The 21,331-nt window shown below is 41.8% G+C and overlaps 1 protein-coding gene across 4 annotated transcripts; it reads left to right on the top strand.

The window, feature by feature from the left end:
* Positions 1–1,312: 1,312 nt before the first annotated feature.
* Positions 1,313–21,250, top strand: LOC113010492 (vang-like protein 2). 4 transcript variants are annotated; one of them, XM_080293166.1, is made up of 8 exons: positions 1,313–1,452; positions 12,053–12,431; positions 15,717–15,840; positions 16,820–17,427; positions 18,648–18,781; positions 18,982–19,117; positions 19,237–19,480; positions 20,311–21,250. In XM_080293166.1, exons 2-8 carry the CDS (start codon positions 12,361–12,363, stop codon positions 20,569–20,571), a joined length of 1,578 nt encoding a protein of 525 aa, XP_080149292.1. In that variant the 5' UTR covers positions 1,313–1,452; positions 12,053–12,360; the 3' UTR covers positions 20,572–21,250. The 4 variants fall into 4 exon arrangements, with proteins under 4 accessions (XP_080149292.1, XP_080149293.1, XP_026005354.1 ...); XM_080293167.1 differs by lacking the exon at positions 1,313–1,452 and adding an exon at positions 1,767–2,007; XM_026149569.2 differs by lacking the exon at positions 1,313–1,452 and adding an exon at positions 1,902–2,047.
* Positions 21,251–21,331: the final 81 nt, after the last annotated feature.

The following is a 21,331-nucleotide window of genomic DNA, read 5'->3' as shown; positions in this document are numbered from 1 at the left end:
TTCCGTATAAACTTAAACTACTAATTGTGCGCAGCAGAAAAGTGTTTACTGAAGTCACAGAGTGAGGGAGCCAATAGTTGTTTTTTGACCTTCATAGAGCTGGATTTGCAACTGGAGGAGTCGCCCCCTGCTGGCCATTAAAGGAATGCATGTTTAAGGCACTTCTACTGGCTCGAGTTCTCTGACCTTCAGGGACTTTCGCACTTTTGTGCGTGTCAGTCCTTTGTGGTTGAGATGACCTTGCTAAGAATATCCCCTCGTCATGATGTCACACAGATCCAAGAGTGGAAAAAACTCTTAAACTGAGTGCTTAAAGCAGTATGAAGCTTTGGCTACCTGCACACATAGTTTGAAACTTTGGTCATGTTTAATATGATCATCCATCCATTATCTTCCTCTTAAGCCAGCTCACAATGACAGCAAACGAAGGTTTTGATAGACTCAAAAGGCGGTTTTTGAGTTGATAATTTTTTAAGAGTCCTTGGGAAAAAAAGCAAGAAAGTAGAGATCCTCCTTAAAAGAAACACAGTGTGACTTAAGTACTGTAAGTAGTTAATGGTAAACCCTAGCCTGCATTTTGTTGGAAGGTAGTTGTAAAACAAATATTGTAATATTTTTAGTAAGACGCAGTACAGAAAAACCTCTGCCAAGGATCCTCTGCCATATCTACAGTGAGATTATTTTGAGCTACAGTACTGTGAAAAATGTTTGAGTCACCCTTAATTTCTTTATATTTTGCTGGGAAAATGTAAAATACGTGCAGCGATTTGCAGAAACAAGTCTCTTAGGTAAGCTCTCTTCTAATTTCTGTAAGTAGTCATCATGAATAGTCCTCCAGGCTTCTTGAAGGACATTTGGCATACCTCAACATTTCCTCCCTGTTTCCCTTTTTAAAGAATGGCTTCTTGATAGCCACCCTTCCATTTCTGACGAGGCTTCAGTGAAAATGGATCAACTGGCAAGGACATGTGCCAGGTCTTTGCTAGAGTCCAACCATTTATTAATATACATTATCCATGTTGTACAAATCCGTGGTATAATACAAAAAATGTTTTCTTCTTACCTCTAAACTATACGACATATTAAAACCTGTTCGTGCTGCATGTCTGGATTCGTAACCTTCTTAGCTGCACGGAGGTCAGGAGGTTTGAAAGCATCTAATGATGATGGCGCTTTTAGAGGACTGTTCCCGTCAGCAGCTCCATAAACCGCCTCTCTGTTTTAAGAGCCACATTACTCTGTCCCGGTCCCTCTCATCGAGCGCACACTCTCAGAGACATCAGCGCGGTGATAGATGCGCCGTGGCTGAACCACACTCTCTCACGGGCCTGGTCCCCCAGGGGGGGAACAGAGGAGGGGCCAGAGTGAAGCGGAGGCGGGGCGCACGGTGCTACGGCTGAGTGGAAGGAGAGTGGAAAGTAAGAAAATACCTGAATGGACGATCCGGAATAAGTAAGTAGTATTTCTTTGCGGAAATGTGTTAAAATGTTGGAAGTGGTGCTGTGGATGCTTGCGCGCTGTTGTAACGCGGAGAGGGGAGCTGGGAGGCTTCGGGGCGCCGGAGATCTCCGGTTTCCCCAAACAATAGTCGAGAGGACGCGATGGTCGCCCTTTTTTTTTTTTTGAATCCGAAGGGAAGTTTAGGACCCTCGTCGGCGCTATTGTTGACCCCACGGAGGCCACGTAGCTCCCTGGATCGATTTTAAACGTGGGAGGAAGAGTTGCCTTTATTAATGTGAACAGAAGCGTGAAAAAAGGAGACTGAGAGTGATGCGCCTGGAAGCAAAGAGCGCGTCCAGTGTGACTGCAGGCCGGAGGGTTTGAATTTTGTCCTCGGCGAAGGGCTGGTGGGAATTTCAGTGCGTCCATTCATTTTACTGCGAGGGCGTCCCATTTGGAGAAAGAAAGGGAGCGGGCGTTGGGATCATTTGGCATCAGGACGCCACCGGTGGGGCCTGGGAGTCTCCCATTGTCCTGCCTTTCTCCAACACCCTCCTTTTTCATCTTGTAGGTCGCACAACTCTTTATACTCGCCCGGTTCTTCGCAGTAAGTTAGCCTTTGGTGGCTCTTTGTGCATGTGGAATATTGTTGAAATATTAATGAACGCAGCTCGACTCTTGAGCCACGCTGCCGTAGCCTGCAGCACGGTGCTAAAATGTCTAAACACAGGCTGTAATTCAAAGTGAAACAGGATAACGTTGCTGCAGCCGAAACAGGCCCTGATTACGCACAGATCCAGTGCTTGAAACGTCTGTTCGCCCTTCAACTTCTAATTTCTAAGATTTGAGTCCTGCTTTTGCGAGATAAAACTACACAATGCTATCACCAGGCTTTAAAAAAATACCACAGAATGGCTGTAAACTGCTTCCAGTGGGGATGTTTTAGTGATAAAACGGGTCGTAAACATAGCAGGGGCTCAGTGGAAATGGACTGAAGAAGGAATTTTACACAGTGATACCACAGAGATTAAGAAATATGAAGCACAGCTGGTTCATTGTAGAAGTATTGGTGCCCATTAATTTAGGAAATCTGAAGTATTAAGAAATGCTGGCAAAAATCAACTAGATTTCTCCCCTTATTGTTAGTTAAAATAAAAACTCCAGTATTTTATGTAGAAACATGTTTGGTCTGACCAGGAGTCTTAAACCCAAATACTACAATATTATCAAACAGAGAAAAACACCAAGACCTTCCATATTCAAGAAGCTGATGGAGAAAACGTTAGTTTTCTTTCTTCAAAAGCAGAAAATGTTAGACTTTACTCCTTTAGAAATAAACTGAGGTTTTACTTAACAATTCAAATTGTCCATTGGCCCTTTTCATCTGTAAATTGACTAATTTACCATTTCAGCTCTTCAGACAGCCTGGCTTTCTGCTTAAAGGGTCTGTCCACACAAACACAGAGAATACAGCTTGTCCTCTGACCCCCTGCGGTGTGCCTTCTACTTTGGTTCAATTAAAGTATAAGAGAAGCATGACAACTAGTAATGTGAGTGCAGAGAGAATTGTGCATGTATTTTCAGGAAACAGACATGGTAGAAGGTTTCTATCATGTCATATTTGTGTTTAATCACATGGAATCACATTTTGTTTTCTTTTTAAGTCAATGTGGTTGCTTCAGGTTGAAAAAATGCACAAAAAAGCTTCCAAATGTCTTGTGATAAAACATAATTTTGGATGTTTAAAGCACTTAAACAAGGAGTCAAATTGATGTTTGTCAGGTGACTCACAAATTAAGTCTTAATTAAGAAATTGCCGCAATATCTACATTAATATTGTCATCATGAAAAGATTTCAGTGCTCAGAAAGTGTTTCCTGAAGGGAATACGAGTGTTTTCTTATTCAAAATAAATGCATCTCTGTTTGACTCATACAGCTCTTTTTGACTGCCTTAAAAAATGCAATAGTTTCTGACTCCAGTCTGATCGCCACATTTGAACTTCTGCTGTTTTTATAGTCTCTGACAGTGAATTATGACACGCCTCTGCATTTTTGGACTTTTTCAAGCAACTCCTGACGTTTTATAACCCAAACAAAGAAAATAATGATGCTCTGACTTATCAGTAACACATAGTTGGCTGCTGTTGTTAGACTCGCCATAGTCATGACTCATGAATCATCTCAGCCGCTTCCTGTCTCTGCAGTACTTTTGTTTGGATATGAAGACAAATCTATACAGAGTCAGAAGACAGGCCTGTTGATTCAAACACACCCTATTAGATTTTCTCACTCGCACACATGCGCACACCTGCTCCCGTTTGCTCGCCGTGTGTGCAGACCTGGACAGAAGCAGTTGTCTTGTTGTTCACTGGTTTTACTGATGTGGGTGGCGGTCTCTGTTCTGTCTGTGTGTGTGTGTGTGTGTGTGTGTGGCCCTTGTTACACTGATGAGCCTCTTCCCCTGTTGGACCCTGGGCGTGTGCATGCTTATTTTCACAGTTGGTGGACTATATCTGGCCTAAAATGGCTATGGAGCGGAGCTGGTCACTTCAGAGGTGTCCCGGCTTGCTTTTCCGCCCTGACAGCTGCCGTCACAGTGCAAGCAGCTCCAAACTTTTTGACGGCAGCTCGATTTCTTTTTGCCATGGGGAAGGTAGCTGTAAAATCTTCCATGTGCTTGTTTTGATTACCGTGTGACTAGATCTGCACGCTTGCAGCAAAATAATTGCACTGTTAATGGTTTGATTTCATTGTTGGAATCATTTTTATTGATGAGCATAACCAAAATGGTCTTCTATGAACGTCTGCACTGTTTTAAGCTGTATAGTTACTTTAAATGATGCATGAAGAAATGCATATGAAATCCAAACTGCAAGCCAAAGATGTTTAAACTATGGATTTGACTCAGGAGCGTTGTTGCTTTGAGCTACATTAATTGATTTTGGATGCACTGAGTCATAAACCAGATTGATTTAAATTGAAAACAAAAGGAGTTGGTACAATAAATTCCACAATAAAAAAAAATAATGAAGTCGATTTTAGCTGTTGAGGATTGGGACCCTGTGTGGAGGCTGTGTTGTGTGCATATGAGATTTGGTTCCTTCACTCAGGCTTGAATGTGTTTGTCTTCTGTTTTCAGAGGAAGCTGTTGTCTTTGCTCTCAGTTGATGGCGCATATTAAATGACTTTACACTCCCTTTGGCCTGAGCCATAAAACCTTTGAGCCGTGGCTCTAGTAGGCCTGAAGCCCAGCATCATAACTGTTTAATCTTAGACCACACACACAGACACACACACACACACAGAGGTTTCTGGACTGGCTTGCAGTGGACAACCCTGGTGAAATCGGTCAGAGCTTTTTTATTTTTTAGAAATTTGACTCTTTTTGCGTAAGACTATATGGAAAAAGTCATACCGGTATTTGGTTAACAATGTCAGGAGGAACAATGGCTTAGCTGGATGAAAAGAAACGAACCTTTTGTGTAAGGTGCTAATCAAAAACTAGAACCAGTGGTAGGTTGTTATTGCTTTACTGAACAGATTTGTGCTCAGATGTACTTTTACACTGTGGGTGTGTGGTTTTCTTTTTTTTTTTTAATACTAATGCTGCTGATTAAAGATGGAAGGCGAGAATCCTCTTGAAGTCCATGAAGTAGGTCATAGAGGACGGTGGGATGAATAGGAAACCTTATCCATCTTAGTACCGGACCACACCTTTGTAGATCAAGTGTTCAGTCATATTCTCACTATCAGGCCAGCACACAGGCAGGTATGGCAACAGGATTATTTCAGACTGTAAAGGTCAGCAGACCATGTGCAATCTAGATTTACTCATATCAAAATTTTCTGGTAGCTTAGTGCTTTAAGCCACTTGAAAGTGATGTAATATTTGCAACTTTCTTTTCATACTTTCTTTAGAGAGGACGGGCCTTTTGCAGGCCTTACTTGCAGAGACGGCCCTGTGCGCTTTACTTTTTTGAAGCATATGTCTCTCATTATACGTATAACAGGCTGAATGTAATGTTTACAAGAAACTGCTTTATCTACCTCAAAGGTCAAATGCTGAAAGATGATGTCAGCGTTTCAGCATAAAAACAGAGTTAATTTTACACTCGACTCCAGTCTTCGTACAGAGAAATCATTCACTGAAGCTGAAAAAAGGCCTTTTTTTTTTCTTTTTTTTTTTTTTAAATTGACAGGAGCCCCAAAAACCCAGAATGCAGTGCTGCTAGGGATCCACCAATTTATCCAAGTTTTACATCATCCAGCAGTTATTTATACTGTACAAGTCAATTTATGTTACGTTATTTAGAACAGGTAAAATGCTTCAGAGAGCTCTAGTCTCCTTACCAGTCGGCAGATATCGTCCAGTCACAAATTTAACATTATTGCTCATGTTTACTTGGATACTGTCAAAACTTTTTTTTAAAGAACATAAAGCAGAAGGACATGTTTGGAGAGTAATTTAGATAACGCATGATCACATAGCTTATCCTAATTGCAAAAGCTGCAGCAAAGTAGCATCACAGCTGAGCAAACGGTGGAGTCAAACAGTGCGTCAGTGCTCACTTGTTTGGGAAGTGCAAAGTTGAAGAGTTGAGAAACATTAACCCCGTGTTTATGTGCCTGTGCATGTAAAACTCAGCAAAACTCTAAAACATCCCCAAATATTAAGTTCAGTCCTTCACAGCCTCTGTGTGCAGCTTCTGTGACAGTTCACATTTTGAGATTCTGAAGTTCCCTTTACAGCTTTGCTACTTAAATACTGATTTTTAAAGGTCAGATAGACTATACCCAGTTCAGTAGTTTGCAGCAGTGATTATGATTGTGAATGCAGTCTTTCATTCTTTGGAGAATACCAAATGTTTATCGATACACCATAGTAAGTGTTATCATGCTAATGTTTTTCATTGTTGCACAGTCTTGGTTTCAGTGTATGTTGTCATAAATGTTGTGGTTAAGGGTAAAAAGTCATTGTGCCATGATGTGAGTGACTGGAATAGAAGGACACTTGGCAGGAAACAGAAAATGCAGGAACTTAATTACAAACATTACCCTGCTATGTTTGCTAGGTGTGTGAGCAAATGTGTGTATTTAGCCGGAGGGCTTTTGTGAACAGTGAGCTCTGCTTGTCTGTGTATTCTACATGTCGTTGATTCAGAGGGTTTCGCAAGAACCATAATTACCAGTTAAATCATCTGCTACATGTTTTTGAAAGTTTATCTTCTGTTTAATCTAAATTAAACTTTCATATCAAATCCTAAGATCCATGTTTTAGATGTAGCCGGTAGGTTTCTCCAGCTAACTTGGCTATCCTAATTTCTGAGACGTTAGTTAGTTAAATGCCTTTTGAATTATTTGTTGTCTTTCATTAAGATGCCATCATCAGGCACGAAATTTCTCATGACCTCTTAAGTCCATCTTTCATTGACTTGTAACTTGAAATCAAGTCTTAACGTTCACAATGAATATTCGCTGTGTTAAATAGTAATACTTTCATTTAATTATCTTACCTCTTTGAGAATATGTCAATATTACCTGAGTGCTTTCACGCTCTGCTGATGATAAATCTTTTTTGTTTTTCCCCCTTTCATGCAACTGTCACCACTCCGCCCACAATGGGAGGAAATGTCAACATATTAAGGTGATAAATATTATGTTTGAATGTCTTTTCTCGTTGCCTTTGTCCAACGTGTTTGTGTTGTATCTCCATACGTCTCTAGGGGGAATTTAGACTCCTATGCTTGGCCTTTTAATTGCTCTCTAAGGCTTTTGGATACATATAACCGTGACACTCTTCACAACATTTGTCTTTACGTGCAAGCAAAAGCACACATTTATGTCAGCAGCATTTTATGTATGGCAAGAGCATCCAAGGAGGGTTTGCTAAGGGCTGTGCTGCAAAATGGGAATTATACCAAGGGCCAGATATACAGGATACAGTTTATAGACGTGCTTTAATTAAATTACCAGAAGAAAATAAGATCATTAGTCTTTATAAAATGTAGTTAAGCAAACTAACTCCACAAAGAAGGCTTTCCTTCAGCCAACTTATAACAACCTGTTCCACAAGCTTGAAGTTGGGGCATTTAATAAAATCTTGTTAAGCTCTAATGTCAAAGCATAAAACCAGTCTTTTGTTTCAGTCTTGCACAGAGTGCGTCGTCAGCTCCTCAGCTCTGGCATTGCCTGTGTCACAGGCCCGAACACGACAGCTCAATATTTGTGCAGGAAGCTAATTTAAGAAAAAAAGAAGAAAATGGAGGCAAAAACTCTTTGATCACCTAGTCTACCTGTACCATAGAGAGCAGCCTCCTGGCACGAAACAAAAATGAAGCTTGCAGCAAACTCTGCAGCTTCAACACTTTGAGATCAGGACTGAAAGAAGAAACATGTTTTGCTTTAGCTGCATACCTGTTTGCAGTATGTATGACTTCACATCTTTGCTGCTGTATATGTTCAAATGGGAACTATGTTCTTTGAAAACAAATTGTTTCATGGTAGGCGTCTGTTAACACTCAGTTAGACATGGACTATGTAGTCTTGTCACGTTCATTGTTTGCAGGCTTGTCAGATTGCCGATGCAGTGGAGGGTTAGTTTGCCATGAGCACAGGGCGGTGCAGACCACAGGCCAAACTTTCTTGAGAATCTAAAATAATTTGTGAGTTGGATTAAAATTGACAAATGGCTAGGTTGTGGGCTTTGATTTTGACACATATTATAAAGAGCACTAATCTGAGTAATGCTTTTGTTTCCTTTTTATCACTCATGCGTTCAAAAAGCTGAGCCATTTTCTTCTGTCTCTGCTGTTAGAGTTTCAGATATAGAGGAGTAAATATGCTGCTGAAATAAGACGTTACTCCTTCATTTTCCTTTGTCGTTGCTTGGAAAGGCAGACCGCATCATTATAATTGCTTAATTGTTATTTATGTGCGTTGGTGGGGCGAGCATTATGGCCAGTGATGATTTCCGATTGTTATTTTGGCCAGCGTTTCTCTGTCTGGGAGAGCAAATACCGGCTAAGCTTCTACAGCCATTAGATTAAACACTTTAGATTTGTGTCTCTTGCCTGTGTAGAGTATTTGGCTTGTCTGGGAATCTCTGAGTCCTCTCCACTTATTGTCCTCGTATTATTTTGCTGAGAAGCTCTACCCATATCTGCTCCTCTGTCTGTCCCCGAATGGCATGTTTAAAAGAACTTGTGAAGAGGAGTTTGTTTAATGTGCTTTTCTTCGGTTTAACTTGATCTAAAATAAGAATCCTCTTGCTTCGCGTGACATTCAGAATGCAGACTCCTGTCTGTTGCAGGGGTCGCATGAAACACAGCTTTTAAGCACTTTATTTGGCCTAAAAGCACAGCACCATTCTGCTAATTCCTCTGCTAAAGCTGAAGATAAAAGCCGATCATGATGCACCAGAAAGCAGCTGTTAGTCATTGGAGTTTTGTGGTTTTGGAATAAGCATGCTGTTGAGGTTTTGCACATGGCTGCAAGGGTCCAAAATCTTCTCTGGTCTGCTAAAAGTTAGTGATTCCGGATAAGGGGAGGTTTCTCATAACGTTGAGCTATTGAATTTTTCATTATTTGCTATCATATTTATGCTGGTGGTAAGTGGTGTTTATTTTAAACAGGAAGAAACTTTCAGAAACTGAGATCAGCGCATGTGTGAATAATCCCTATGAGGGGACTGGCCTGGTTGTGCGCTGATCATACGCAGAGCTTGGTAAACTGTTGTTTGCATGTTATAGCTGTGCACAACCAGGGGCAGTCTAAAGTCTGTGTGCTGCTCTTGTTTCAGCCACTGATGATCTTCAAGATTATTAGAAAAGCCCTGGTTCCAGGGAAATGGAACAGACTTGCTGCCAGGAGTGGGTGATATTGTCACAACATCATTTATATTTCAAGGAAATTTGGGAAAAATGTATCTATTAAAAAGATATAGTGAACAGTGTTTTATCAGTGATTGCAGCCTGCAGGAAGCACTATTTCTTTATTACTACAACACAAAGAAACTGTCAGTAACTCCTGATGACACACTATCGAATTTGAAGTGTGACTCTATAGAAACAAGATGCTAGCAGCAGGATTATAGCACTGCACTATATATGCACTGATAGTGGCAAAGTTAAATCTAAGCATTAAAAGTAACCTAAGTAGCGTTTTCCATGGAAGTTTTAAGTAAAAATATAAAACAAATGCTTAACATTTTAATAATACTACTACTAATAATTAAAGTAGCTTAACCTTAACTTAGACTCACAATATTTTCACATAACACTGAAAAATATTTTCTACCTGGGATCTGGGTATAGCTTTATCAGGAGTTGCTTGAAGCCCTGCATTTCCATCATGTAACTGCACCCATAATTTCCATCCATCTCCCTGTCATACAGACAACTAGCAGTGCTCTGGCGATCCCCGATGGAGTCTCCGTTGTTTACTTTTTCCAAGCATATCATCAGCTCCTAGTATCTCCTCCTCGCATGGCGTCATAGCTTGGTGGTGTCTTTTTTACCACAAGTGTTGAAACAAGTGTAGTGTTTCCACCTTTAGCGGGAACAGCTTTCTCGCATATTTTGCAAAGTGCTGTAATTTTTGTTTGAGGTTGTTGAAGGGACTCCCTGTTACTAAATTATTATTGGAGGCTGCCTCTTGCTGTAACACATGTCTGGGCTTGTCTCATGCGCACTATGAAAGTAAACGTATGGCATCTCTTTATCATTAATATCACGCTCTGACACTCGTGCATTTGTCACATACCATTAGTCTTTTGCTTTCTATAACCAAATGCCTAAGCTAAAAGACACACATGCAGTTTCACTTGGAATAAAGGCTTGGGTGCTCCAAAGGCTCTAAAAGACTCTCTTTCAGTCTTTATGATGTCAGAGTGGAACATTGATGCCCCACCCGACCTATTATTCAAACCCTTTGTTTATGAGGAACAACCAATGAGAAGAAAGATGACTTAAGTTGGAGGGCTTGTTGCAGACAGTGGATGAACTGACACTTTACCGTGTAATAATGATGATGATAATACTGCTGCTGCTACTACTACTACTACTACTAATGATGATAATAATAATGATGATGATAATAATGATGCAAAAAGAGATGGTGAAAATGTGGATAAACTTTGACAGAGAGATTGGATTTCATGCAGGACTTGGATGAAGGGAAGTGGATTTTAAACTCAATGGTCTTGATGGGGCATAAAAGCATCTTTAAGTGGAATCTGTCCGGCATTGATAGCAGCTAGCCTCCCTCTCCATTTCCCAAAGAGGGCCAATCAAAGCCAGTGAGCCACGCCCTCCCTTTATCGATTAACTACCATGTGACAGCCAAACATCCATCACGCCGATACTTTTATTTTGGTGATTTTTTTTTTTTTTTTTTTTCCCTCCCGCGTGGACAGACAGTGTGTCAGAGGGCGGTGTGAGGTCAGGTTTCCACAGTAACTGTCAGCCTCCAATCCCCCTACAGCTGAACACCCTCATTCATTACCATGGCAGCGGAGAGGCCCCGTTTCCCGGGGGACGAGGGGCGTGAGGGACAGAATGTGAGACGGCGAGAGAGGGAGGGAGAGGGCAAACAAGTTTAGTGAAAACACAGTAATCCAATATGGCTGCCATTGTGACACAGCTAACTGTGGCTAATGCTCGCTGCTTGGAGAGAGGAGATATAGTCGTGTGATGATTAACCTCAGCTGAGACCTGGAAGCGATGAAAGCGCTTGAAGTGAAACCGAAGCCTCAGTTTAGAAGGTTAATGTGTTTTATAGTGGATGTGGGTATAAACCACATAAATGGACTCTTAAAGGGTCATTTTACTTTACTTTAAAAAGGGAGGAGTTTTGAGGCTTTCTCTTAAGTGTGAGATTAAGAGAGTTGGTGACCTCCCTTTAAAAAAAACAAAACAAAACAAAAACTTATGTTTTTTTCTGTTTTGTGCCGTTTAGTTACCTGTGCAGCCCACAAAGAAGGATGCCCATATTCCTGTGTGTGCCTGTCAGTTAATGATGGCTTATAGGTCAGACCTTGTATGACTGCCGTAGTGATTTTAATGGAAAATGACCAGGGTGCACATTAAGACATGCAAATGAAGCATGCAGACGCCCTCAGACTAGTGGAAAGGAGTTGACGTCTGAAAGGGGCTTATGATTTTAACCTTCCGTGTGTTCGCAGACGTCTGCGTTGTTACTTCTTTCTAAAGTTAGGCTTCAGGCGCATTCCTCAGACAGCATTTTGAAATGTGCTATGCTTTTCAATGCCTGATATAAAGCCAGTGTTTCCAAAATGATCTTTATCTTGTAAATTGTTCCAAGGCCGTGATGCGTATTATGAAAAGCAGCTTTTGCCCAAGTTTAGAAGTGACACCGGGGACCTTGTTTTGTACCATCTAGATGGTCTGGTGTGACTGCTGTTAGGAGCACAAGGCAGGAAGCTCAGGCAGGAAAAAGGAAAAGATAAATATGAAGCCTGCGGTGTATTTTTAGTGTGTTGTCAGTTCAGTTAAACTGTGCAACTTAGGAGCACAAATAGTAGCTCAGGCAGAGAAATGGCTACATGCGATGCTGAGTTTTAACCAGCGCTCTCTTTTTGTCCTTCTCTTTCAGATCTCAGCAACCTCTGCTCTCCCCTGTTGCAACTCTCCTGCCCATCATCCTCTCCCACCCCTATTCCTTCCTCATCATCTCATCGTTTTAGCCTCCCCTGCCCTCCCATCCTCCCTTCTCTTGCTCCCCCCTCATCGGCCTCCAAGATAGATTCCCTCAGGAGTAAGGTTGACCTACTCAAACTGCCCCTGGCTCTCTCCACCAAGTCCATCTCCGAGCGCAAAAACCAACTGGGAGGCGTCGGCGAGCAGCGCGGCACGGCGGGAGGAGGCGGGGCTCGTAAAGCCCGCTCACCGCCGACCCGAGACATGGACAACGAGTCGCAGTACTCGGGCTACTCATACAAGTCCTCCCATTCCCGAAGCTCCCGAAAGCACAGGTGGGTAAGACCCATTCAAGTAGGCACACTCAGGCTCATAACTTCATGTATTTGTTTCTGGTCTGTTGTTTGGACTGATTCGAATATTGGTTGGTTTAAATATTGGATCTTCAAATACATATTGTGATTTACACAACATAATTAGAATGACAGCAACAACAACTGTATTTCTGTATTTGTATTTTTTTAATCAAATATTTATGCAACTGCAGCAGTAGTCAGTCCAAGAGTGTAGATCAGGGATCTACGGTGTAGGGAAAATAAGTGCAACATGATGTCTCAGTTTTTCAACATGATAACAAAATGCTATTGATAAAGATAACGAAATCGCATCAATCTGCCAGAATGAATGAATGTGTAGGAAAAGCTGTAAAAGTCATGAAAATACAGTTAAGTCTAAAATCTGTGCCGTCCTTTAAATATTCGAAAGCCATCCCAGTGGGCCAGATTGAAGTCTTGGCTGGGCCGATTCTGGCCCCCCGGCCTTATGTTTGACACCCCTGGTCCTAATTATTATTTGAGTTTTTTCTTTTTCTGAAGGAGACTCCCCAGTCACTGAAACTCAGCAGTGAACCAAAATCTGCAGCTGCTGCCTCATAAATCAGCGATTGTGGCACTTATATTAGTTAGAAAATAACAGTTTTTAAAGGTTTTGAGTTTATATACAGGTTTGTACCTGATGTGTATGTGGTTTCTAAACTCCAGACCAACACTAGCCATCTGAAAGGATAATTAATCATCAAATGTTTTATCACTTTGTAACAGGTAGTGACTTGTGAGGTTTCATAACCAAATTCTCCCTATAAGAAGTCGTCAGTAACAGTAGGGTGTCTGGTATGCAGCTCAAAAGCTTTACAGATGCTGTGGATGAAAACCACATGCTGAGATCCACACTAGGAGACATAGTGGCACATATTTTAATACTGAACACTCACACATCATACATCTATATTGAAAATAGGAATAATAAAGTATACTTACTCATACATAACCTCATATAGAGCCAGGAAGACGGCTTTAATTCTAAACACATCCATCAGAGTCGCTACAGTGAACTAAGAAAACAGTTTGCTGATTAACCACTCAAAGAAGCTGAGTGACCCCTGGGCTGCTTTTATACATGTTATCCAGGGAAACCTTAAGGAAGCATTTTCGCTGAATCTGTGCGAACGTCTGTTTGCTTGATTAAACTTCAAATTGTTTAAGCTCCAATCTCAGTTGATAAATTGGAGGTGGTGAGCGATGGCAATGCTTTTAATTTCCTTTCTGGCAGTATCGTTTTGTTATGCTTTAGAAAAACACCACTGTTCACTGGGTAAAGAGGAAAAAAAAGCTATGAGGCAATTAATCATTCTGACTGTTTTTAAATGAGAGGGAAACAGACATAATTCAATTAGTGACTATACCGAGGAATGTAAGACCCATTTCTTTGTTTACGAGGAATTTTAAAAAGTTACAGTTGTGGTCAAAAGTTTCATACACTCATCATGAAGGTCACAGTAATTTGGGGCTTTCAACTTTTTCTTTGAACTGTTTTTTTTCCCCTGGGTGGCACCAAAGTACAGCATGTGTCTTTAATAAGTTGCTGGATGCACAAGTTTGAATTTATTTTGGAGTTTCTGTATTTCTCGCAGGGTCAAAAGTATAAATACGGGCTCGGATATAAACATACGCTGACTTAAATCTTTTAACAAGTGGTGCTGAAGCTTCTACAGTGTCTTTTAACTCGACAAGACCAAGGCCTATTAACCTCTCATTGCTGATCATGATTGTGGGCAACTGTTTTCTTTTTGCCAGCATAAAGAGGAATTGTTTGACACCACTGCTCAAAAGAATGGGGAAACCCAGACTTGCATAAGTTGGGAAGATCCCTTGTAGCCATTTCTAAACAATCCCAAGATCATCCGTTCAAATAATTGTACGTAAGTATAACTTATTCACATGTGTCACGACTTTGATCCAAAAAGATCCAAAACGGTCCCCCCTCAGATAAGAGGAAATTGGTCAGGATGTTCAGAAACAACCCAGGAACCACCAGGGCCCAAGCTTGACATGAACTAGAAACTGCTGGACCACCAGCATCACTGTCCACAGTGAAGCTTGACTGAAATCTGCATCTGACCACAAGGCTATGGACATGATCAGATAAGATGGAGGCTGAAACATTTCTATTTGGCCTCAATGACAAAAGGTACTTTTGGAGGATTAAAGGTGAGGCTTTCAAACCTAAGAACACTGTACCAAATGTCACGCATGGTGGTGGTAGCATCATGCTCTGTGGCTGTTTTGCTGTCAGTGGTGCTGATATACAGGGTGGGCCATTTATATGGATACACCGTAATAAAATGGGAATGGTTGTCACCATTGTTTTTCTTGTGACATTACCAATAAGCTTGATGTGTCACATGGCCCTCTTCCTATTGGAAAAACAAAAGTTGTATCCAAGATGGCCGACTTGTAAATGGCCACCATGGTCACCACCCATCTTGAGGAGTTTGCCCCCTCACATATACTAATGTGCCACAAACAGGACTTTAATATCACCAACCATTCCCATGTTATTATGGTGTATCCATATAAATGGCCCACCCTGTATAATACAAAGTGGAATTACGAACAAGGAAGGCTACTTATAAAATCTTAAACTTCACATTAAATCAACAGCTAGAGGGTTGAAACTTGGACACATCTGGACATCTGGATCTGATTAAGCTTAAAAACTGGGTCCATGCAAAAAAAAAAAAAAGAAGGAAAAAACAACCAATTTAATTGAACTTGATCAGTTTTGTCAAGACGAGTGGTCAAATAACAAACCAGAATTATGGCAGAAGCTTAATTCTGGTTAATGGCTATCAAAAGTGTCTGGTTGAGGTCGAGCTTGCTAAGGGACATTTAACCAAATATTAGTGAGGTGTGTGTGTATATTTGAGTTTGTGTGGATTAGCACAAAAGTCTAAAATAAATTGTTTTCTTAAGCCACTAAAGATGTTTGTTGTATTATGATTCCAGCCTGGAAAAATAACAGTTAAAAAACCCTTTAAAAGCCCAAAATTACCATGACATTCATGCCCACGATGAGTGTATGTAAACTTCTGACCACAACTGTGTGTTCTTCTATCACAAAGATTCACCACAGCAACTTTGACAGAAAATCTGCTAAGACAATAAATAAAAATTGGATAACTAATAGCAGATTGTGTCATGGTGTAACATCATCACATCATTCGATGCGTCTGTGACTAATGTAGCCCTTTATGATATGATACATAATTTCTTTGTCTTCAGGGATCGGCGGGACCGTCACCGCTCCAAGAGCCGAGACAGCAGCAGTCGTGGAGACAAATCGGTCACCATCCAAACACCCGGAGAGCCGCTTCTCGATGCAGAGTCGACCCGCGGAGATGACAGGGTCAGTTACAGTGTTTTCTGCTTTCTTTTTGTTCATGCATCGTCATCTTTGACCTCATTTAATCACCAGTCATTATTCTAATTAATGGTTAACATTGTGCATATCTTATCCCACCAATGTTTCTTAAATCTACAATTTGTTCAAAAAATGTTAGTGACTTTCGGTCCTTTAGCTGCATGTCACTAACATTGACAAAGTTAATAGGCTCAGATTACCCTGGAGCTGTACATGCTAAAATATTATGTTTAATTAAAGTCAAACACTCAGCTGAACTACAAATAGTCCTTTAAACCAAAACTTTGACCTCTCTACTTTATTCAGGTCAAAAAGCTGTTGCTGAATTCCCCATCAGTTTTCCTTTGTTATCCATTCAAAGTGGTCTCTCAGATTCTTTCAACAGCTCAAGTGTGTTTTCTTAGAGCTGTTAATCATATCGTTTCAGTCCTTTTCTGCCTCGTCAGTTAGCGAGGAGAGAGCAGGTGCTGACTTTAAAATAATCTGACTTCACTATTTAAAGTGCAGAGACGTGCTTTCATTAAGGAGCCCGAGGGGACGTATTTGTTCTCAGATGAAGTGAAGAGTCATTCTTAAAATAGTAAAGGGGCACTTGCATTAAAGCTTAACCAACCTGCAATCGCTCTTGGGACAAAGATGTTCAGGGCTTGAGCCCTTAGCTTCTAATTTTAAGTTGAGGGCTTTTTAGCTGCTCAAAGCAAGAACTGTTCATTTGTGCTTACTCTGCCTTCCAACCAACCCTTTCATGTAAACATCTTGTGTTCATGTATGTAGGATAAGCAGCTTCAGATTTTGTCTCACACCCTCCTTTTCTTAGGTATGGCTGAGCAACTCCTGTTCACACATACAATCCCAGCATTCTTAGCCTCTTGAAGAGGTGCAACTTAAGTCAAAGCTGGGGGTGAACTTAATATATTACTCAGCATAGAGATTAAAATGACTAATTGTTTTCTTTGTTGTGCAGGATGACAACTGGGGAGAGACCACCACTGTGGTCACTGGCACCTCAGAGCACAGCATCTCGAACGAGGACCTGACCCGCGTCACCAAAGATTTGGAGGAGTCAACTCCACTGGAGTGCAAGCGTTTTGTGGGTCCGGCGTTGGGAGGCTGCCTGAGCTTCTTTGCTCTGGTCACGCCATTAGCCTTCCTCATCCTGCCGCAGGTCTTGTGGCGTGACGCCCTCGAGCCTTGCGGCACGCCCTGCGAGGGCCTCTACGTCTCCCTGGCCTTCAAGCTCTTGGTCCTGCTCATCTCCTCCTGGGCTCTGTTCCTCCGCCCTCCCCGCGCCACCCTCCCGCGCTTTTTTGTCTTCCGCTGCCTCCTGATGGTGCTGGTGTTCCTGTTTGTGGCGTCGTACTGGTTGTTCTACGGCGTGCGTGTGTTGGAGCCCAGAGAACGGGACTATAGGGGGATTGTGGAGTATGCTGCCTCGCTGGTGGATGCTCTGCTTTTCATCCAGTACCTGGCTCTGGTGCTGCTGGAAGTCCGACACCTTCAGCCAGCCTTCTGCCTTAAGGTGGTGCGGAGCACAGATGGTGCCAGCAAGTTCTACAACGTGGGCCACCTCAGGTTTGTGACACCAGCCATGGCATTTAATTAATATCTTTACAGAATTGTTGTTTGTTACTTGGTTGCCTTCTAGTAACAAAATACGATTAACCTGCTGAGAGGCAGAAGATTAACCTCATGAGTCCCAAACTCTTATTCGCAATGTACCACAGACAGGCCTGTGCTCAGCAGCATGAAGTATAAGCTGCAGAAAAGCTAAATGCTATGTCCTTACATGAGGATGCAGGGTCTCAGTTACTCTATGGAGTGATTTTTGCTGGTATGGATTGGGTCCTTTGTCTTTACAAAGGAAAGAGTCACTGCAAATCAATACAAAGTTGTCTTAAGTGGGTTTAAAATGTCTGAAAGTTGATACTTGGGTGTGTTCACGCTTGTATTTGAGAAGCTTTACAAGCTTTTTTCTCTGCCTGTGCTCTGAAACCACATCCTAGAGCGGGAAAAATGTATTTTTAAGTTGTCAAAATCAATCACACACAGATTGTTTTTTGGAAACAAACTGAAGGGGAAGTGTGCGTGCATGCATATCTCCATCAGGCCATTATTATTATTTTTTTTAAACGTGAGCAGCATGCAGAGACATCACAACTTAAATCTGATTTCATTTTTCCTTTTTTGATGATTCAAGGATGTAATCCATCCCCAGCAGTCACACCTACATCGTGTACACGGGCATTATTTTAAGTAACTTTAGTAAGATTTCAGTGAAATATAAAAAAAGCGTGACACTGGCAGGGACTCCATGGTTTTGGTGATTCTGGTGGTCAAGAACTGTTTAATGGAAATATAATATATGCTCAATTATTCTGATTATCCCAATGGACTGGGTAAAAATGTGCATATATTTCTTAGCATATTGCATGTATTTATTGTTGTTGAAACATTTCTTAGTTTCAACAACAATAAATCTATTAACTTTAAAGCGGAAGTTTCACAAAACCTAGGTAAATATTAAACTACACCAAAAAACAGTTTGGGGGATGTGAGGGGATGCATTTTACTTTGAAGTATTTTACTGTCCAAACATCAGTGTATCTTATTTTAAAGTAATAGTTGAGGTGTGACATTAAACGAGATCACCATCAAAGGCAGAAATGTGAGGGAGGTGCTGAGATATAGTTTACATTTACGTCTGTATTAACTGCAGCCTGTCCGTTGTGCAGTCAGCAGCTGTTGTTTGACCTGTACTTACTGTGACACTGACGACAGATACTGTGTTTTAGCATCCAGCGGGCAGCTGTCTGGGTTTTGGACCGTTATTACAGCGACTTCCCCGTCTATAACCCAGCTCTCCTCAACCTGCCCAAGTCCATCCTGTCCAAGAAGATGACAGGCTTCAAAGTTTACTCTCTGGATGGTAAATATAGTTTCGTCCTGGCTCTGACGTCTGTCTTTAATCCAGTAGTAAATCGTTTTTTCTTTAATTTTCGTTGCCGTTTGTTGGTCTACGTCAGAAGCAGGTGGCTTTACAGCAAGAACGGGAAACATAAAGAACTCCTTAAACTACCTGTCTGAGTTCTAATGTGCAGTCCAATACTCCCTCCTTCGGTCTTACAGAAAACCCCACCAATAACTCCACAGGCCAGTCCCGGGCCATGATAGCAGCTGCTGCTAGACGGAGAGACAACTCCCACAACGAGTATTACTACGAGGAGGCCGAGATGGACCGAAGGATCCGCAAACGGAAGGCCAGGTCAGATACACTCCACGTTCCTCGTCGGCCTCGAGGGCCATTTATCACCCGCAGAACTTTTCGGTTTTTCATCTTTGATCTGTTGGGTATGTCACCACAGTTCTCTTTTACTCTAATAGGTTGGTGGTGGCGGTGGAAGAGGCCTTCACGCATATCAAGCGCCTCCAAGAGGAAGAGGCAACCTCATCTCCCAAACACCCCAGAGAGGTAATGGATCCTCGAGAGGCAGCCCAAGCCATCTTTGCCCCGATGGCCCGGGCCATGCAGAAGTACCTGAGAACCACACGGCAGCAGGCCTTCCACAGTATGGAGAGCATCCTCACACACCTTCAGTTCTGCATCACGCACAACATGACACCCAAGGTGAGTCGTCAATAGTTCCAATACAGCAAACAGCCTAATTGATATTAAAATATTTGTTTGTTTTGTTTTTAAACATGTTTGAGTATTGATGGCTGTTTCTTAGCAGAATTTTCTACTAGAGAATCGAATACATCTCTAACTCGGAGGCGCCTAAGTCCCTGATGATAGCAGCCACTTGATACTGTTTTCAGTCTTGTCCTGTGTGTACAGATACTTTCTATTGATTATCAAAACCCTTCTATATTATTTACCATAAGGATGTTTTTTTTATTTATTTTTTGCTATTTAAACCCAAACAGTCCCTCATTGAGTGCAGATGTACCTACCTTTACTCCTGAATACTCTCTCTTTTTGGGACACTTTCTTTTATTTAAAAAAACAAAACAGCTTCTATCAGTTGCTGTCTTATTCGCAAGAGGTCAACACACTGGATCAATGTGCATATTTGATCTGGTATGGATGCTCCTTCCATCCCAACATGGCCCGTCCAAGGGATTTGTGCTTCCTTTCGGTCTCGAGAGGAGATGCCAGGGATCTAGTGTTAGCCAAATATGTTACCACTGTAGGACAGAGCCACTTTAATTAAATATAAAATAAATACAACACAATAAGGGGATCTTTGCCACTACAGAAAGGCAGAATTATTGTAGGATAGTATTTCTTTTACTTGTTTTAGCGGACAGTGTAGATCGATGAAATGATCTTCAAAGCCGCATCATTAGTGATGTAAATGTAGTTAAGTGCTTCATGAGTGTACTTGGGAACGGCACTTCAGCACTAAGACAGCTGGTGTTTCCTTGGTGATTAAACTCCAACATCCTCCTTTTCAGGCTTTCCTGGAGCGTTACCTCACCGCCGGCCCCACCATGCAGTACCAGCAGCAGAACGGTAGGGGGCGCCAGTGGACTCTGGTGAGCGAGGAGCCGGTGACCTCAGCCCTGCGTCAGGGTTTGGTCTTCTCCCTGCGACGCCTGGACTTCTCCCTTGTTGTCACGGTGACGCCGCTCCCCTTCCTGCGGCTCGGGGAGGAGTTCATCGACCCAAAGAGCCACAAGTTCGTCATGAGGCTGCAGTCTGAGACCTCGGTGTAAAGGCGTCCAGTAAAACGTCTTCTTTTTCCTACACTTTCCTCTCCCCTCGTGCTAACTCCTCCTGGATCACTGATGCGGTGGGACATGCGGAGGCCATGTGGTCTATTCTGGCCCAATCATTTCCCCTCTCATCAACAAACAAACCATTCAGAGAGGAACATCTCTGCGGGCCTCATCCTTCCTGTTTTGTGATCATCACAGATGCTTTGCGTCAGACTGTGATCAGCTCAACGATTGTTCAAACCCTGGAAGTAAACAGATGCCTTGACCTTTTCTTGTCTTGACAATGTCTTTACGGCACACTGTAAAGTTCTTTCTTCCTCTAAACGGGGACTTTTCCTCCTTTTGCCTCTTCTTTTGCTGTAACCACTGGACTAGTTTACTGTGCTGACTCAACACGTAAACACCAGAGGAAGGGGATTACATCACATGTGTCACTTCCTCTTATTTGTGTCTTAAAATCAGTCCAACTGGATTTCAGCTCTGACTGCAACGCTGATGTACCACTGCCCTCTGGTCCCCTGTCAGTGGTTGTGTTTAACATAAGCAGGACTGTTGTTGTTTTTTTACATATATATGTTAGAGGAGTGACTTTTTAACTTTCAGAATGTAGCATTTTGTGCAGTGAGTTAACATGTTCTCTCTTGTGGCCTTGAAGGGCCAGTATGTCCTTTTTTTTTTTTTTTTTTTTTTTTAAATTTATGTGACTATTAAGCAAAATGGAAGTACATTCCTAACTCACTGCAACTCCAAACTGTAT

The sequence above is a fragment of the Astatotilapia calliptera genome, chromosome 18 (assembly GCF_964374335.1).
Source record: "Astatotilapia calliptera chromosome 18, fAstCal68.1, whole genome shotgun sequence".
Classification (NCBI taxonomy): domain Eukaryota; kingdom Metazoa; phylum Chordata; class Actinopteri; order Cichliformes; family Cichlidae; genus Astatotilapia; species Astatotilapia calliptera.
Note: the sequence above shows the minus strand (reverse complement) of the source record. Positions and strands in the feature narration are given on the sequence as shown.

Bases quoted from the DNA above. Each gene is read 5' to 3' on its own strand.
- LOC113010492 (XM_080293165.1), top strand. From the start codon at position 3,965: ATGGCTATGGAGCGGAGCTGGTCACTTCAGAGGTGTCCCGGCTTGCTT. The intron at 12,432-15,716 runs GTGGGTAAGACC...CTTTGTCTTCAG, and splicing joins CGAAGCTCCCGAAAGCACAG to GGATCGGCGGGACCGTCACC. The intron at 17,428-18,647 runs GTTTGTGACACC...ACTGTGTTTTAG, and splicing joins TACAACGTGGGCCACCTCAG to CATCCAGCGGGCAGCTGTCT.